Source organism: Ochotona curzoniae, unplaced genomic scaffold (assembly GCF_017591425.1).
Source record: "Ochotona curzoniae isolate NIBS_2020 unplaced genomic scaffold, NIBS_Ocur_1.0 patch175, whole genome shotgun sequence".
NCBI lineage: Eukaryota > Metazoa > Chordata > Mammalia > Lagomorpha > Ochotonidae > Ochotona > Ochotona curzoniae.
Genome location: NW_024466723.1, coordinates 761,391 through 778,903, shown reverse-complemented (window position 1 = coordinate 778,903; position 17,513 = coordinate 761,391). Strand labels below are relative to the sequence as shown.

The 17,513-nt window shown below is 42.6% G+C and overlaps 1 protein-coding gene across 1 annotated transcript in view; it reads left to right on the top strand.

The window, feature by feature from the left end:
- The window catches only part of LOC121166558 (breast cancer type 1 susceptibility protein homolog), a 64,359-nt gene that overhangs the window by 33,062 nt on the left and 13,784 nt on the right, over window positions 1-17,513 (top strand). The window contains exons 11-15 of the mRNA XM_040995749.1: window positions 1,488-1,662; window positions 5,821-5,947; window positions 8,670-8,851; window positions 10,951-11,222; window positions 14,528-14,615. Coding sequence (XP_040851683.1) covers window positions 1,488-1,662; window positions 5,821-5,947; window positions 8,670-8,851; window positions 10,951-11,222; window positions 14,528-14,615 — 844 coding nt within the window. The remainder of the gene's footprint in view (window positions 1-1,487; window positions 1,663-5,820; window positions 5,948-8,669; window positions 8,852-10,950; window positions 11,223-14,527; window positions 14,616-17,513) is intronic.

Here is a 17,513-nt window from a genome sequence, read left to right as displayed (position 1 = left end):
TTAACTAAACAAGAATGAAATGAGTTAGCTGTGTGTGTTTTCTGTTACAAACTAAAGGTTACTAGAATCCCAGAAAAGGAATCCTCAATCTGTGGGATTACTGAAAGTTTTATTTACATATATAAATATATAGCATATTTTTATATATATATATATAGTATTTTATAAAATACCAGAGGAAGGAGAGTTTTTTCAGTAGCAGTCTGAAATTCACAGATTTTTTATTAGAGAGTCAGATATACAGAGAGCAGGAGAGACAGAGAGGAAGATCTTCCATCCGATGATTGACTCCCCAAGTGGCCGCAATGGCTGAAACTGCCAATCCTAAACCTGGAATTTTTTTGGGTCTCTCACATGAGTGTATAGTCCCAAGGCTTTGGGCTGTCCTCAACTGCTTTCCCACGGTACAAGCAAGGAGCTGGCTGGAATGTAGGGCCACTAGGATTAAAACATGTGCCCATATGAGATCCTGGTGCATGCCAGGCAAGGACTTTAGCTGCCCTATAGGGTGTCACATTGGGCCCCCAATTCACAAATTTTTACACAGACAAACAATTATATATTTTTAAAGGTTTATTTATTTTTTTTATTGAAAAGGCAGAGAAAAAGCAACAGAAAGATCTTTGATCTATTAGATCACTCGCCAAATGGCTGTAATGGCTAGAATTGAACCAATCCAAAGCCAACAGCCAGCAGCTTCTCTGTCTCCCATGTGGATGCAGGCTTTGGGCCATCATACACTGTTTTCCCAGGCCGTAAGCAGAGAGCTGGATGGGAAGTGGAGCAGACTGGACATGAACCCATTCCCATATAAGATGCAGGTGGCAGCTTTACTCAGTATACAACAACACCCACCCCTAACATAAATATCTTATGAATCTTACAATGCCAAATCTTTGACAAATCACCTGTGTCAAATACAGACAAGCCTGGTCCAGCCTGATGCTGGGAGGTGGGCACTCAATCCGGGCCTCCCATGCAAACAGCAGGAGCCTAACTACAGCAGCCATCACTGTCTCCCAAGGTACACAGGAACAGGCCGCCGGGGTGGGGAGAGAGGGCTCTGCACACAGGCTCTCCTGCATGGGCTGCAAAGATCCTAACCTAGAGCTTGACTGCTAGGCTAAGTGCCTGCCCCCTCATGCTAATTTTAAATATCAATGGTGCTTAAGCATGTTAATTATTTTTTTCTACTCTCTAGCCATCAAAGAAAATTAGCAGTTTCAAAGAGACATCACAATAAAGGAACTCCATTTTGGAGTGTTTGAGGATTTTTTTTTTCACCCTGTAGCATCTTTCTGAAATAATTTCATGAGTATTGATTATATGAATATGACAAGATTAAACAGTGCTCATCCAGAACTCTTAATTCCATCCTGGGTGGTTTCAGTTTTTAGGTTAAAATTAGCTGGCATGGCTTCTTTTCACTCGATGGTAAATTTTCTTCCAGTATGTAACTTTCTGTGTGTTGTTTTTTATTTTTGCAGCAGAGGGACGCCATACAAGATAACCTGCTCAAGCTGCAGCAGGAAATGGCCCTCCTGGAAGCTGTGCTGGAGCAGCACGGGAGCCAGTCTCCTCACACATCCCCTTCCCTGCTCGCACTGGAGTCCTGTGCCTCTGAGGGTCAGCTCCATCTACAACAGAACACATCAGGAAAAGGTTCGTAGTATTGGCCGCTTACCAAAAGCAAACCACTTTCTTCCCGCCCTCGGCATTTATCGCCTCTGAAAAGTAGGGACCAAGCTGCAGCATTCTGTGGTCTTTACTGAGCCCCTCCATGGGTAATCTTAGGAAGCTCTGGTTCTGGACCACCCTTACAACTAAGTCACCATCGGAGTAAGCCAAGACAAGCATCCATGGCCTTGGCTGATTGAGCAGGCTGTGGCTCTTAGGAAGCTGAGTCTTAACAGGGGAAATCGGCAATAGATAAACAAGTGGTTTCTGAAAACTATGAGAAAACACTCAGATTTCTTACAAGACTGGTGTCAGGTTACAGAGACTAAGTGAATGTGCTTTCTAATTTATAGAAGCATCCTGTACTTTAGGAAATGCACTTTGATCTGCTGAAAGCCCAATTATATACCAGAATCAAATGCTGTCTGGTAATGTTATATTTATCATCAAGGCCAGTGGACCTCTTAGAGGAGACTTGGAGTAAAGCAAGCAAGTGGGATTGATTTCCTATATAGGAAGTAAGCAATGAACACAGAAATAATTTGGGTGCCGTGGTATAGTAGGCTAGGCCTCTCCTGTATGGCTTACATCCCATATGGGCACTGATTCATGTCCCAGTTGCTCCACTTCCTATCTAACTACCTTCTTAAGGCCTATGAAAACAGCAGAGGATACCCCAAGGCCTTGGATCCCTACAGTCATGTGGGAGACCTGGAAGAATCTCCTGGCTTTGATTCAGCCCAACTCTGGCTGTTGTAACCATCTAGGGAGTTAACCAGTGAGTGTAACTTTTCTATCTCTCCTCTCTCTGTAAATCTTCCTTCCAGATAAAAATTAAGTTTATTTTTTAAGGGGAAACATTATGTTAATGAAGGAGAGCAAGATAAAGTTTTGAGTTTTTAAACTGGAGAGAGAATCCTTCAGGCAGATATTTAAATAAGGTTGGAAAGAGACAGATGTCTAGAGGATGAGTTGGGCTTGAGGTCCCTGGCAGGGAGCCTGATGCTGCACAACAGGCAGTAAGGGGATCCCTCCCTGCTCCCTGATTTCTGCCCACCTCAGCATGGCTGTGCCTTCCCTGACACCACCTTGCATGGTCCTCCAAGGGGCCCCATGATCTTCCCTTGAGTCTGGGATATAAGGCTGCTCGTTGTTCTGAGTGGCCTTGCTCCCCAAGTGTTTTTATGATCAGGAAGAAACTATGGCTGCTGCACGAGGAGCTAGGAATTCTGTTACTTTGGCAGTGCTTCCACATGGGTTTCCTTTGTGTCTTTATTGAGTTCTTCTCCCAGGTGATGAAGCCCAGAGTCCCGTGCCCCGTACAGATCTCTTTAACGTGCTTTCACCATCTTCAAGCTAAAACAGACCCAACTAAGAACTCCATTGCGCAACATACAGGATGCTGCTGTCTGGCTTTGAATATTTGTGTGAATAGGCTATGTCATGTTTGTTTCCTGAAGATCTGTATATAAAATGTTTCTTTCTGACTTCATTTCTCAGACATTTTGAGTGTCAACACTAAAGTTTTGAGTCTTTTTCTCCCTCAGCTTGGTATGAGAACAAGTAAAACCAAGTAAATTTCTTCATCAATTTATTTTCTATTTTACTCATGACACATTTTTTTTTTCTTTTTTAAGGTTTATTTATTTCAAAGTCAGAATTGCAGAAAAGGAGAAACAGAGGGCTTCCATCCACTGGTTCATTCCTCAAATGCCTGTGATGGTCAGGGCTGGACCCAGCAGAAACCAGGCACCAGTTTTTCCTGGATTTCACAAGGGTACAAGCACTTGGGCCTTCTGCTGCCAGCGTAGCAGAGAGTAGCCTAGCCTGCTGTACCACAGTGCTGGCCACCCATGAGGTATTTTTTTAAATAAGATTTTTAAGATGCCATATTCTTTTGTAATGAGAACACCCTCTGTTCTAGAATCTTTGCATTCTTGTCTTGCCTTTCACCCTAGGTTTTCTCTATTGTGTATATCTTAGGGCCATTCCCAGACCTATATAAAATATGGGGACAAATGTGTGTACTCACCGCAATAAACTGGATGTGTCTATCTCTGTAGCTAAAGCTATCTTAAGCACTTTTTTTTTCCACCTGGGTTTACTGTCATTTAAAAAACAAATATTAGCATTTCTAACACCATGACTCAATGCAATAGAAGTGATTTCCAGACCTATCTCAGCTGCTTTGTCTTGCAATGCTGTCCATTCCCAGAAGCATTGGTTACAGAATTCCTTGGTATCCGTGGATGGTTAATTTCATTTGGTGTGGTTCCTTAGAAGTGGCCCATCACTATTTTTCAATTATTCTGAATTTCTTGGGAGGGAAAAGTTAGACCCTGTCTACCTTCAGCAGCTGCTGGCTTCAGGCTGAGCCCTGTGTTCCCAGAAACTCATAGATCCAAAAGGATGAATGTAAAGGAAGTTATATATAAGGTGTGTGAACATTAACTGAGGAAATCAATGATTATTTTCCCCCAGGCTACCCACTGACTTTAAAAAAAAGCTAAATTAATAGAAACCCTTATTTAAATGTTCTACCTCAATTTATGGAATTTATCTCTTCTAATAAAAGCTTAAAATGAATTAAGGTCATCAGTGACTTTTTTTTAAAACATTTATTTATTTTATTGGAAAGACAGATATATAGAGAGGAGGAGAGACAGAGAGAAAGATCCTCTGTCCGTTGATTCACTGCCCAAGCGGTTGCAATGGCCGGAGTTGAGCTGATCCAGACCAGGAGCCAGGAGCTGCTTTCAGGTCTCCCATGCAGGTGCTGGATCCCAAGGCTTTGGGCCATCCTCAACTGCTTTCCCAGGGCACAAGCAGGGAGCTGGATGGGAAGCAAGGCTGCCATATTAGAATCAGCGCCCATATGTGATCCTGGCACATTCAAGGTGATGACTTTAGCTACTAGGCTAATGCACCAGGCCCCATCAGTGACTTTTTTTTTTTTTAAGATCTATTTATTTATTGGAAAGTCAGATATACAGAGAGGAGGGGAGACAGAGAGGAAGATCTTCCGTCCAATCATTCACTTCCCAAGTGAGCGCAACAGCTGATGCTATGCCGATCCAAAGCCAGGATCCAGGAGCCTCCTCCGGGTCCCCCACGCAGGGTCCCAAGGCTTTGGGCCGTCCTCGGCTGCTTTCCCAGGCCACAAGCAGGGAGCTGGATGGGAAGTGGAGCTGCCGGGATTAGAACTGGCGCCCATATGGGATCCCGACACGTTCAAGGTGAGGACTTTAGCCGCTAGGCCATGCCGCCAGGCCCCATCAGTGACTTTTTAATCGTATCAGACGTTTGTGATTTTCCAGTGTTCTGCATTTTAAATAGTCCTACTTGAAGCCAGTTCCTGAGGGCAGTGGTACAGGAACTCATTTGAAGGATTTAATAAATGAAAAGAGTATACTAAAATTTTAGAACTTGGCCTTGGGTCTGTTTTGTGTTCTTTCCCCTATTATGTCGTTTCATGATCATTTCTGTGTATTATATCAGCATTCCCCATAAGCCAAAACTTAGATTTTTTTGTGTTGATTATTGCTTTTGTTTAATTTTGTTTATTTTTCCTAAGTAATTGAAAAATATTTAGGAAATGTCACCTGTGTTTTTCTTTTTTTTCTTTTGAGGGATGTTTTTTTTTTTTGCTCTCATCTGATCCCCAGCCCCTCACCCCTTTCTTCACATGGGCAAAAGCTTGTATCCTATGCCGTATGAGCTTCCCTGTGGAGACTGGAGCCAGGAAAAGAGCTGCTTTGTACTTCCCCAGCTCGCTTCCATTGCTAGCTCAAGGGATTTAGTATTATTTTGTTTGCAGCAAAGATAAAAAATTATTGCACATTCTTGTTTTCATTATCATTTCAGGTCAAAAAGAATAGAAAGATGCTTTTCTCAGCCGAGTGTCTTTATTTGCTCAATTTTAAATGTTCCTTTTATTATCAGTTTTTAATCACTTAGTTCCATTCAGTGCTGGCATCTGTCGCATCGCAAATGTAAAATGTTAGCTGAATGCGTGTTGAAAACCAATTTGATTGTCACTGATTGCTTCTCTTGAAAAAAATTGATGTTCTCACCTGAATTATCACCATCAGGACAAACAAAGTAGATTTCTTCTTTTTTTTTTTTTTTTTATTCCATTTAAAGCAATACTAACTTCAGAGAATCGTGGTGAATCTCCTGTCAGCCAGAATCCAGAAAGCCTTTCTGTGGACAAGTTCCCAGTATCTGTGCATGGTTCCAACAGCAACAATATAGGACCAGCAGCTAAAAGGTAAGAAATGTTGGCTGTGATATCCACATGACATCTTAGGGTCGGGGATAGGCCGTGATCCCTCCCACTGATTCCTTTTCCAATTGTATTCTGAAGCCAGGAGCCAGAAGCTCCATCCAGGGCTTCCTAGTGCGTGGTACAGACGTAACTACTGGATCCATAAGCTGCTGCCTTCCTGGGTTTGCATAGGCAGAAAGCTGCATTGGGGCGCCAGTACCAAGTGTCATGACGATCCAGGTGTTTTGGTAGAGATGCAGGCCTCCTGAGCAGCCACACACCTGCCTGCTGAAACCCCTCGGTTGACTAACCCCATACTATCTCCATTTTGTTTTGTTTTGTTTTCAAAAATTTATGACCTTTCACTGCTCTAGAACCTGTCTCTTAAACTGGGAAATAAGCTTTTGACCCTATACTAGACACAAGCTGCAGTATGAGAATTGTGCAGTTAGATAGACCTTCTCCTTCTGAAGGTCAGGGTAAAATATAGAAATACAAGCCACAGTGAGCGAGTGGAGCGGCCGTTAAAGTGCCCACACATCACAGTGCCTGGCTCACGGCCCAGCTCCTCTACTTCCACTCCAGCTTCCTGCTAATGTACTAAGAGGCAGCAGATGATGGCTCAAATACTTGAGTCCGTGCTAGCCATGTTGGAAAACCAGATTGAACCCTGGGCTCCTGGCTTCGACCTAGGGTAGACCTAGCTGTTGTGTGGACATTTGGGTAGTAAACAAGCAGTTGGAAGATTCTCTTTGTCTCTGTTTCTCCGTCTTTCAAATAAAATTAAAATATTTGTAAAAGTTTAAGAACAATAACAGGCTCCAGTGCCATGATACAGTGGATTAAGCCTCTGCCTGCAGTGCCAGCGACCCATAAGGGCACAGTTCATGTCACAGCTGCTCCACTTCCTTCCTATCCAGCCCCCTGTGGGAATGCCTGGGAAGGCAGTGGAAGATGACCTAAATTCTGGGGACTCTCCACACACCTGGAGGTCTGAAAGAAGCTCCAAGCCCCTGGTTTGGTCTGACCCATCTTTAGCTGTTGAACCAATAGAGAGAAGAGGGAGAGAAAATAATAGTAAGAAAAACTAATTTAAAGAAAAAAAAAAAACAATTGAACAAGCCTGGAAGCTGAGAGACAACTTTTCCAAAGTAGTGTTTGCCGTAAATAAAATCTCTTCTAAGAATCTAGCAAATCTGGATGTTCAGATTTTTCTGAAATTCATTTTTCAAATTACTATTGGTATAAAACTGTATAACATTGTATTTGCAAAAAATACTTTACAGCGCAGGCATTGTGGCACTGCTTGGGATGCCCACATCCCATGTCCAGATGCCAGTTTGCCTTCTGGTTACTCTACTTCTTGATGTGTGTGTGTGCCTCCTGGAAGGTAGCACATAATAGCTCAAATACATACACTCCAGATGGCCCCCACCCTAGCTGTTGAAAACATTTGGGAAGTAAACCAGCAGGTGAAAAATCTATTTCTTTGCTGTCTTTCCTCTCTTTTACTTTCTTTTCCTCCCACTCCCCCTTCAAACAGGGGAAAATAATTTTTTTAAGATTTATTTATTTTTCAGCCTGGTGCGGTGGCCTAGTGGCTAAAGTCTTCACCTTGAGTGTGCCAGGATCCCATTTGGGCACCAGTTCTAATCCTAGCAGCTCTACTTCCCATCTAGCTCCCTGCTTGTGGCCTGGGAAAGCAGTCAAAGATGGCCCAAAGCCTTGAGGCTCTGCACCTGTGTGGGAGACCTGGAGGAGGTTCCTGGTTCCTGGCTTTGGATCGGCACAGCACTGGCTGTTGTGGTCACTTGGGGAGTGAATCATCAGACGGAGGATCTTCCTCTCTGTCTTTCCTCCTCTCTGTATATCTGACTTTGTAATAAAAATAAATGAATCTTTTAAAAATATATTTTTGGGGCCCGGCGCGGTGGTGCATTGGCGCATTGGCTAAGGTCCTCGCCTTGCACGCCCGGGATCCCATATGGATGCCGGTTCTAATCCTGGCGGCCCCGCTTCCCATCCAGCTCCCTGCTTGTGGCCTGGGAAAGCAGTCAAGGACGGCTCAAAGCCTTGGGACCCTGCACCCGTGTGGGAGACCCAGAAGAAGTTCCTGGATCCTGGCTTCAGATCAGCATAGCATCGGCCATTGCGCTCACTTGGGGAGTAAATCATCGGACAGAATATCTTCCTCTCTGTCTCTCCTCTCTGTATATCCGCCTTTCCAATAAAAATTTAAAAAATAAATTAATTAATTTTTTTAAAAAGTACCAACATAGGAGCTATTTTCAAAAAAAAAATATATATATATATGTATATATATTTTTTGGACATTGAATAGTCCCTGGATCCAGCGCAATGGCCTTGTTTCTAAATCCTCTGTTAAAATTGGATAGAGCAAGTAGATGGAGCAATTTTTCTGATTTCGTAAGATGCCATTTTTAACACATTTATTTGATTTCCAATGGAATAGTGAGTGACTGGCAGTGGATAATTTGGTCAGATTTTCTGACATGTTTTAAACAGCTAGGAGATAGCCAGTCCCTAAGAGTAGATACGTCAGCCCTGACATGTTGACAGAAGCATGAATCCCAGTGTCCAGGCCATCACGTGTGCTCTTTGCTTCTGCTGCTTCTGATCCAGCTGTGAACTGTCAGTTAGGCTTTGGGCTGATCTGTCCTTCTACAGTTGATCATGATGGTCTTTTCTCTTTCATCTGGCTTAGCTGTCCCATTCCTGAATCCCAGTTGTTCGGCAGTGGGGACGGACACCCTAGCAGTCTTCAAAACAAAAACTGCCCAGCTCCAGAAGGGCCCGCTAAGGATGCTGGTGTGGAAGAGCAGCAGGTGGAAAAGTCGGAGCCGCAAGATTCAAGGTCACAGTCTTATTTGCCCACACAAGAGACAGGTAATATTTCATCTGCTCCAATGGAAATGACACTTTTATTTTCTCTGAGTCCTATATGAAACTATTGTGACTAAGCAGCCTTCCGATTTATTAGTTTCTCATTGATGTTTCTTTTTTATGTTTAAGCCATTTTTGAGAAATAACTTGAATGGTAATCTAAGCTTACTTGAAGAGAGCCACAGCTAATAGTCTTTCTATGTTGATTTAACTAATAACATAGGGGATGGGAATAAGTATGTTGTTCAAATGTTAGGAAGGAATTCTATAGTTCTAGAAGTTTTAGGCCTGTTTTTCATTGACAAATGACTCAAATCTTGAAGCAAATTCTTTTTTTAATGTATTAATGGATATAAATGACTATATATCTTCTGCATTCACTTTGCATACGCTGGAATTCCATTAGGGCGCCAGTTCATGTCTCATCTACTCTGCTTCCCTATCAGCTACTGTCTTGTGCCCTGGGAAAGCAGTTGAAAACAGCCCAAAGCCTTGGGACCCTGCACCCACATCGGAGATCCAGAAGAAGCTCCTGGCTCTTAGGTTCAGATCAGCTCAACTTGAGCAGTTGCAACCACTTGGGGAATGAGCCTGTGGATGGAAGATCTTTCTCTGTGTCTCTCCTCTCTGCAAATCTGCCTTTCCAATAAAAATAAAATGTTTAAATAAATCAATTAATCGAAGTTTTAATCAGTAAATAAAGTTTTAAATTAATCCTAAAAACATACTTTCATAAAAGATGTTATTTGGCATCAAATGTGATATTTGGGTGCATTCATTAGGGACTTTTTGTGTTGGGTTTTTTGGTTTTGTTTTTTTTTTTTTTAATTTGTTTTAAAGAGTTACTGAGAGGAATACAGACAGAGAGATCTTCCATCTGCTGGCTCACTGCTTGAATGGCCTCCATAGTCAGGGGCTATACCTAGGTCTCCCACATGGGTGCCCAGGACCAAGTACTTGGGCTGTCTCTGCTGCTGTCCCAGGTGTAATAGCAGGCATCTGAATTACAAGTGAAGCCAATGAGGCTCGAACTGGCACCCATAACTGATGCCAGCACTACAGGTGACAGCTTAGTTTCCTACATCACAGCATCAACCTCTGCTGTCTTTCTTTAGTCATTTTTTCTTTTTGTATTACGACTTATTATTGCGGGCCCGGCGGAGTGGCCTAGCGGCTAAAGTCCTCACCTTGAACGCGTCGGGATCCCATATGGGTGCCGGTTCTAATCCCGGCAGCTCCACTTCCCATCCAACTCCCTGCTTGTGGCCTGGGAAAACAGTCAAGGACAACCCAAAGCTTTGGGACCCTGCACCCGTGTGGGAGACCCGGAAGAAGTTCCTGGATCCTGGCTTTGGATCAGCATAGCATCGGCCGTTGCGCTCACTTGGGGAGTGAATCATCGGACGGAAGATCTTCCTCTCTGTTTCTCGTCTCTCCTCCTCTCTGTATATCTGACTTTCCAATAAATAAATCTTAAAAAAAAAAAAAAAAAAAAGACTAGTATTTCTTTGAAAGAGTGACCAGTAGAGAGCGAAAGATCTTTCTTAAGCTGATACTGCTGAGATAGGTAAAATCAGCAGGGCCTGTCCAGGCCAATGCCAGCAACGTGGGACTCCATCGGTTTTCCCACAGGAGTAGCAGAGACCCAAGTACTTGAACCATCCTCTGTTGTTTTCATAGCCTTATTAGTAACGAGCTGGATCAGAAATGGAGCAGCAGGGACTAGTCTGGCACTCTGATACAGAATACCCATATTGCAGGCTTCTGCTTAGGCCACTGTGCCATTATGCTGGCCTCTATTTAGCCATTTCAATAAAGTCTGTATTCTTAAAGTAGAATCAATATAAATGTTCCTCAACTTTAATGTGTTAGAAATGTTTCTCTGTTTTATTTTGCATTAATGTTGTACTTAAAAGAAAAGCTCCACTGAATGAAATGTATCACAGTTTATTGGACACCTGGTTGTTTTTACAATTACAAAGGGAAGCCACTACGCGGTATGTCAGTGTACCCATTTTCCTCTCAAGATAGCTTCACTGGGCTGCACAGTTGTAATTCAAGTTTCATTGTCATGTAGATTATGCTTCTTCCATTCCTTTCAGAGGGCACCTCCTGTTTGGAATCTGGAATCAGCCTCTTTGATGACCCAGAACCTTCTCCTGAGAATAGAGCCCCTGGGCCAGCTGCAATATCTACATTGAAATTACCTGAGTTTGAAGTTGCAGAATTTTGCAAGGGTTCAGCTACTGAGAGCGCTGGATACAAAGCAGGAAAAGAAAGTGTGAAGCTGGATAAACCAGAGCTGGCATCCTCAACAGAAAGGAGCGGCAATGCGATGTCCGTGGTAGTTTCGGGCTTGACCTCTAAAGAATTTGTGAGTATATCCATGCGTCTCTCAATGACTGAGGCTTTAATAACATGCCGCAAATCTGGGAAACAAACACACAAGTCTATGTAACTTTCATTAGTAAATCCTGAAGTTTGCATCAAGAAAAAGCTATTGTATGGATTATCTTTTTAGATCATTTCCTAAGAAAATATGTATTAGGTATTAACCAAAAAGAAACTGTATACTTCAGGTTATGATATAAAGTTTTTGAATTTGCTTTTTCTTTTTGTCTAATGAACCAAGTAGGCATCTTTTTCCTTCTGCAGTTCACGTGTGAATAAACTTCCCAGCATGTTTAACTAGATCCAGACTGGTTCCAAGCATCCTGCCAGACAGTGGCATGACTCCAGTCTGTGTTCGTCTTGATGTTGGCTTGTAAGACAGTTATTTAATCGCCTGTCTTGTCATGTCTGCCCTCCAGCACCTTTTTCTATTAGGATTTTGGCATCTTGGTGGGCCTCTCATGCCAGATGTGGGAGTTGCTTCACATTGTGCAAAAATACCTGGTAAAACATAGACCACTGAAACCTCCTTTCTGCCTGAGCTGCTTTAGATTTCAGACATCCTGGGAAATTTGATTTTCCTATAATTAATTATCATGTCATTTTAGAATTGAATAAGTATTTCTTTAAAATATGATAACACCCAGATTGTCAAATGGATTAAAATGATAACATGAGTGGCTGTTTCTTGCATGCTGAGAGATAACTGAGTAATTCTGGAATATTCGCTAATAGATCCTTCATAGGTAAAGAACCGTTTCTCATGCTTAGCTCTCTGTGACTGGGGACTTAGCTTAACCTCCATGACTAGATACATTCCTCCGTAGAAAGGATAAAGTAAGCTGTGTGTTCCATGAGACACAGTAAATAAGTGCAAGGTGATGGGTATTAACAATATCAGCACACAGATCCATTCCTACACTAGTAATGTGCTCCAAAACTTTGAAAAAAGTATTGCAAAGGCAGATTGACAGAAACAGGAAACTCTTCCATCTGCTGGTTCCCTCCCCAAGTGGCTGCAACAGTCAGAGCTGAATCATTGCAGAGCCAGGAACACTCATGTGTGGGTACAGGGTCCCAAGGCCTTGGGCCATCCTCCACTGCTTTCTCAGGCCACAAACAAAGAGCTGGATGCAAAATGGAGCAGCTGGGAAACAAATCGGCAGCCATGTGGGATCCTGGAGCTTGCAAAGGATATTAACCAATTGAGCCCTCATGCTGGGCCCTAGAAAATTTCACACTGTATCTGTCTAAATGACTCTATCACTTCTTTGTGTAGCTAGAACTTCCATTTATTCACTGAAAATTAGCTTTCCTTATTCCTTTGTTTTGTGAGTTCATCTCGAAAGATGGCTATAGTGGTCTGATTTTTCTGGCCCTGGCAATTCTGAGTTGCAAATTGGACTGCAGGCGGCTTGATATGTGTTGCCTTAAACAAGCAGCGAGGGAAGCCTTGGGCTCCATTCAGACCTGCTGAAGTGTGGTAAATTTATGATGAAAGCTACTGACTGTATTACGCATGATTAATTCTGTAGCCCGTATTAAGATGATCTTTTCAGCAGTTGCTCTTCTTACTGAGCACTGTCTCAAGGCTGGGATTTCAGCAATTAATCAGTTCAGAATTGCTAATGATCCTGGCAGAGGGCAGTGGCAAAATGGGAGGATGTCATTAACTCCAGCCAGCCTTTTCTTAGCGCCCAGTGGCAGTAAGGAGTAAGCTTGAAGAGAGATGGGTGGCCTGCATTGCAATATTGTGTGACATATTAATATTGTGTGGATGTGGGTGACCATGGCCAGTAAAGGATAACCCTTGGAAAAAGAAGTTATTTACCATCCAGAAACTGCCAATTGTGTCAGCTATGCAATTGGCTTGTATTTGGTTGATAGATAATAACTAGAGAACTCTGGATTGTGGCTTTCTTCCATTCCTTAAGAGAGAATTAATAGTTGTTATTGTTTGTTTCTTTGAAGACTTGAAGATTTACTTACTTTCATTTGAAAGCAAATTTTACAGAGAGAGGAGGTTCTTGCAGTATCACTCCCCAAATGGCCACAATGGCCAGAGATGAACTGATCCAAAGCTGGAAGCCAGGAGCTACTTCCAGGTCTCCCATTGTGGGTGCAGGGTCCTAAGGACTTGGGCCATCCCCCACTGCTTTCCCAGGCCATAAACAAAGAACTGAATCAGAAGTAGAGCAGCTAGGACATAAACCAGCACCATGTGGGAGGCAAGCACCACAGGGCAGAGGATTAGCTTGCTGTGCCACAATGCTAGTCCCAGAATGAATAATTTTTGCACTTAGCTGTACTAGCATCTTTATTTGACTGTTTTGTAACTATCAGAATTGAATTGCTTTTTTCTGTTTTAAAGATTTATTTACTTTATTCAAAAGGCAAAAGGAATGAGATCTTCCATCTGCTAGTTTACTTCCCCAACGCCTGTTAAGACAACAGCTCAAAACTCCATCCAGGTCTCCCACATGGTGGCGTTGACCGAAGTACTAGGATGGGTTACTGGTACTTTCTCGGTCAGGAAGTTTAACTGGAAGTGTAATAGTCAAGACTCTTGCAAGCAACAGCTTAACCCACTGCTAAGCCCCTGAATCATTGTTTTAAACAGTTATCTATAGTATTGCTTTCTATACATTCTTAAAGTATAAGCTAAAGGACTAGTGTTGTAGCTTAACAAGTTAGGCTGCTGCCTGCAAAGCCAGTATCCCATTTAGAAGCCAGTTTCAAGCCCTGATTCCTCTATTTTCTAACCAACTCACTGCTAATGCAGCAGAGAAAGAAGCACAAAATGACCCAAGTACCTGAGCCCCAGCACCCACATGGAGACCTGAAAGAAGCTCCTGGTTTTGGACTTTGGCCTGGCCCTGCCGTGGCTGGTGTAACCATCTGGGGGCTGAACCAGTGGATGGAATGTATATCTCTACCTGTCTCTGTAACTCTGCCTTTGAAATAAAGAAAGTAATAATTATTTTAAGTATAAGCTGATAAGTCTAAATTATGCTACAGTGTCCTACACAAAGAAACTGTCAGCTTATTAAAGGAAAAATTAGTATTATTTTTGAAGCTTGGATTTTTGTTCCTTGTCTTACAGAGTCTTCCTCTAATTTTACTTAGTTTTAATTAAATTATTTGCTTTGAAGCTGGGGTCATGGTATAATAAAAAAGAAAAAAATGTATCTTTTCTGAGAGAAGTAGAGATTCAGAACTAGGGAAACTAATACTTTAAGTTGTGTACTGGAGTTACCTTCCTGTAATGCAGTATTTGCTTGATTTCAGTCACTGGTGCAAAAGTTTGCCAAGAAATTCCACATCACTCTAAATAATGTAATTACCGAAGAGACTACTCATGTCATTATGAAAACAGGTATGTCAAGAACCTTTACAAAATATGCTGTGTCTTTTACATAAAATCATGTTAAAAATATGTTCCAATTTTAGTATACGTGCTGCCAAAGTGAGCACTAAAAATACAAATATAAAAAAAATAAATAAAAATACGAATATAGGTTGAGCATCCCTAATCTGAAAATCCAAAATCTGAAATATTTTGAGCAATGATATGACGTCGTAATTGATATGTGTAGCAACTGGCCTCACGTGATGGGTCACAGTTAAAACAAATGTACACTAAAAATATTGTATAGATTCCCTTTTGGTTACGTGTGAAGGCATGTGTCAGACCTAACAGAATGTGTCTCATGTTTAAATTTGGATTCTGTCACCATGGTAGCTCATATGCTGACTATGCAAATATTCTAAAATCTGTAGCAGGCTGTTCCCCAGTGTCTTGGAAAGGGATACTCAACCTGTGTTTGTTAAGCATGGCCTAGGTTATTGTCTTCCAGTAGTCAGTCACTGCCCTATGAAAAACAAATGAGTTTTATCAGTTCCTGACCCTCTTGTACTTAAGCTTAAGATTTGGAGCATCCTTCAACTTTCAGACCAAGGATGGAGAAGTCTCCCAATGAAACTGTTGAATTTGTCTGGACTCTGCGTGATCCATGTCCGCAATGAAGGAATCATGACTGGTTATGATCTGTAGTACTGTAATAATATGGAAGAATTCAATATTGGGGGAAGGGTTGGGGGAATCCCAGAGCCTATGAAACTGTGTCATAAAATAAAATTTAACAAAAAAAGATTTGGAGCATCTTGAGCCCATTTGCCTGCCTGGAGCACACTGGCTGACTGCCTTGCTGATGCGGCAGTGCCTGTGTCCTGCAGTAACAACTGAGGCTAAGCAGGTACAGGGCAGAAACCTGCACTCAAATCTAGAGAGCCTCCCTGCATGGAACACTTGGTTTGAGAATTGTTCAGTTTTTAAGAAGGAACTTCAGTAGCTCTGACATTGCTTTGACCTGTAATAACATGTTTATTCATTCACTTTTATTTGTTTGAAAGACAGAGTGGGAGACAGAGAGGATTTCCATCTGCTGGTTCACTCCCTACATGCCCAGAGCAGTTGGGGCTGGGCTAAGCTGAAGCAGGAATCAGAAACTCCATGTGGGGCTCCCACATGGGCGGCAGACTCAGGTACTTAAGCAATCTAGCATCTGCTGCCTCCCAGGGGCGTCAGCAGAAAGCTGGAGCTAAAGCAGAGGTGGAAGCAAGAATGAATCTCAGGGGGCCCGGCACGGTGGCGCAAGTGGTTAAAGGTCCTCGCCTTGCACGCCCGGGATCCCATATGGGCGCCGGTTCTAATCCCGGCAGCCCCGCTTCCCTTCCAGCTCCCTGCCTGTGGCCTGGGAAAGCAGTTGAGGACGGCCCAAAGCTTTGGGAACCTGCACCCGCGTGGGAGACCCGGAAGAGGCTCCTGGCTTCGGATCGGCATAGTATCGGCCCGTTGCGCTCACTTGGGGAGTGAATCATCGGATGGAAGATCTTCCTCTCTGTCTCTCCTCTCTGTATATCCGCCTTTCCAATGAAAAAATAATAAAAATAAATCTTTAAAAAAAAAAAAAAAAGAATGAATCTCAGGTACTTCCATATGGGATGCAGCCATCCCAGGTGATGGCTTTCTTAACCCACTACACAATGGTATCAATTGATATTTATTTATTTATCTATATCTATCTGAGAAATTGACAGAAATAGAAAGAACTCTAATCTGCTGGTTCATTCCCCCAAATGCTTGGGTGTTTCAGGGCTGGGCTGAGACAGTTGGAAGCAGAGAACTCAATCCAGGTCTCTCCCCTGGCGGTGGTAGGAACCCCTGAGCTCTCACTGCTGCTTCATGGGGGTCTGCATAACCAGGAAGCGTAGTCAGGAGGAGGAGACATGTGTATCAAACCCAGGTATTCAAATATGGAATGAGAGGCCAGTGCTGTGGTGTAGTAGATGAAGTTTCCCAAAGCTACAGCACTGGCATCCCATATGAATGCCATTTCAATCCCGCCTGCTGTACTTCCAGTTCATCTGCCTGCTTATAGACTGAGAAGGCAGCAGAGGAAGACCCTAGCACCCAGCTGGGAGACCAAGGCTTCTGGCTTCAGATTGACTCAGTTCTGGCCAGCCATTGCAGCCATTTGGGCAATGAACCAGTGTGTAGAAGATCTCTCTCTCTCCTCTAATTCTACCTTTTAAATAAAAATAAAATCTTTAAATTTAAAAAAATATGAAATATGGATGGTTAAAGGCCACATATCTCCATTTTCTACTTTTTAAATTTTAATTATAATTTACATGATAAAAGGAGCATCTGGGAGTTTTTAGTTGATATAACCTAAATCTGAGTAAACACTCAGAGTACTGAAAAAGCTTATTTGATTAACTCCAAAGTTTTTGATTCTGCAGGTTTTTTTTTTAAAATGTACTTATTTATGCAAAAAGCAGAGTTACAGAAAGAAAGGGAGAGACCAAGAGAAATCTTCCATCTGCAAGTACAATCCCCAGTGGCTGCACCAGCCAGGGCTGGACTAGGCCAAGCCAGGAGCCTGGAATTCCATCCAGGTCTGCGCATGGGTAGCAGAGTCCCAGGTATTTGGATCATTTTCCACTGCTTTCCCAGGTGTATTATCAGGGAGCTGGACCAGAAATGAAGCAGTCAGGACACAAACCAACCTTCAAATGGAATGCTAGCATTGCAGGCATCATCTTAACCAGCAGTACCGTGCCAGCACCTTGTTCTGTGAATATTTCAATGACATTTATTCATTTATTTCAAAGTTCCCTGACTAGTATATTTATTGCTTAGTTTAAGTCTTTATAGGTGTCCCTAAATATAGTTTGGTTGTACCTCATGGGTTAGGACAATCACTGACAA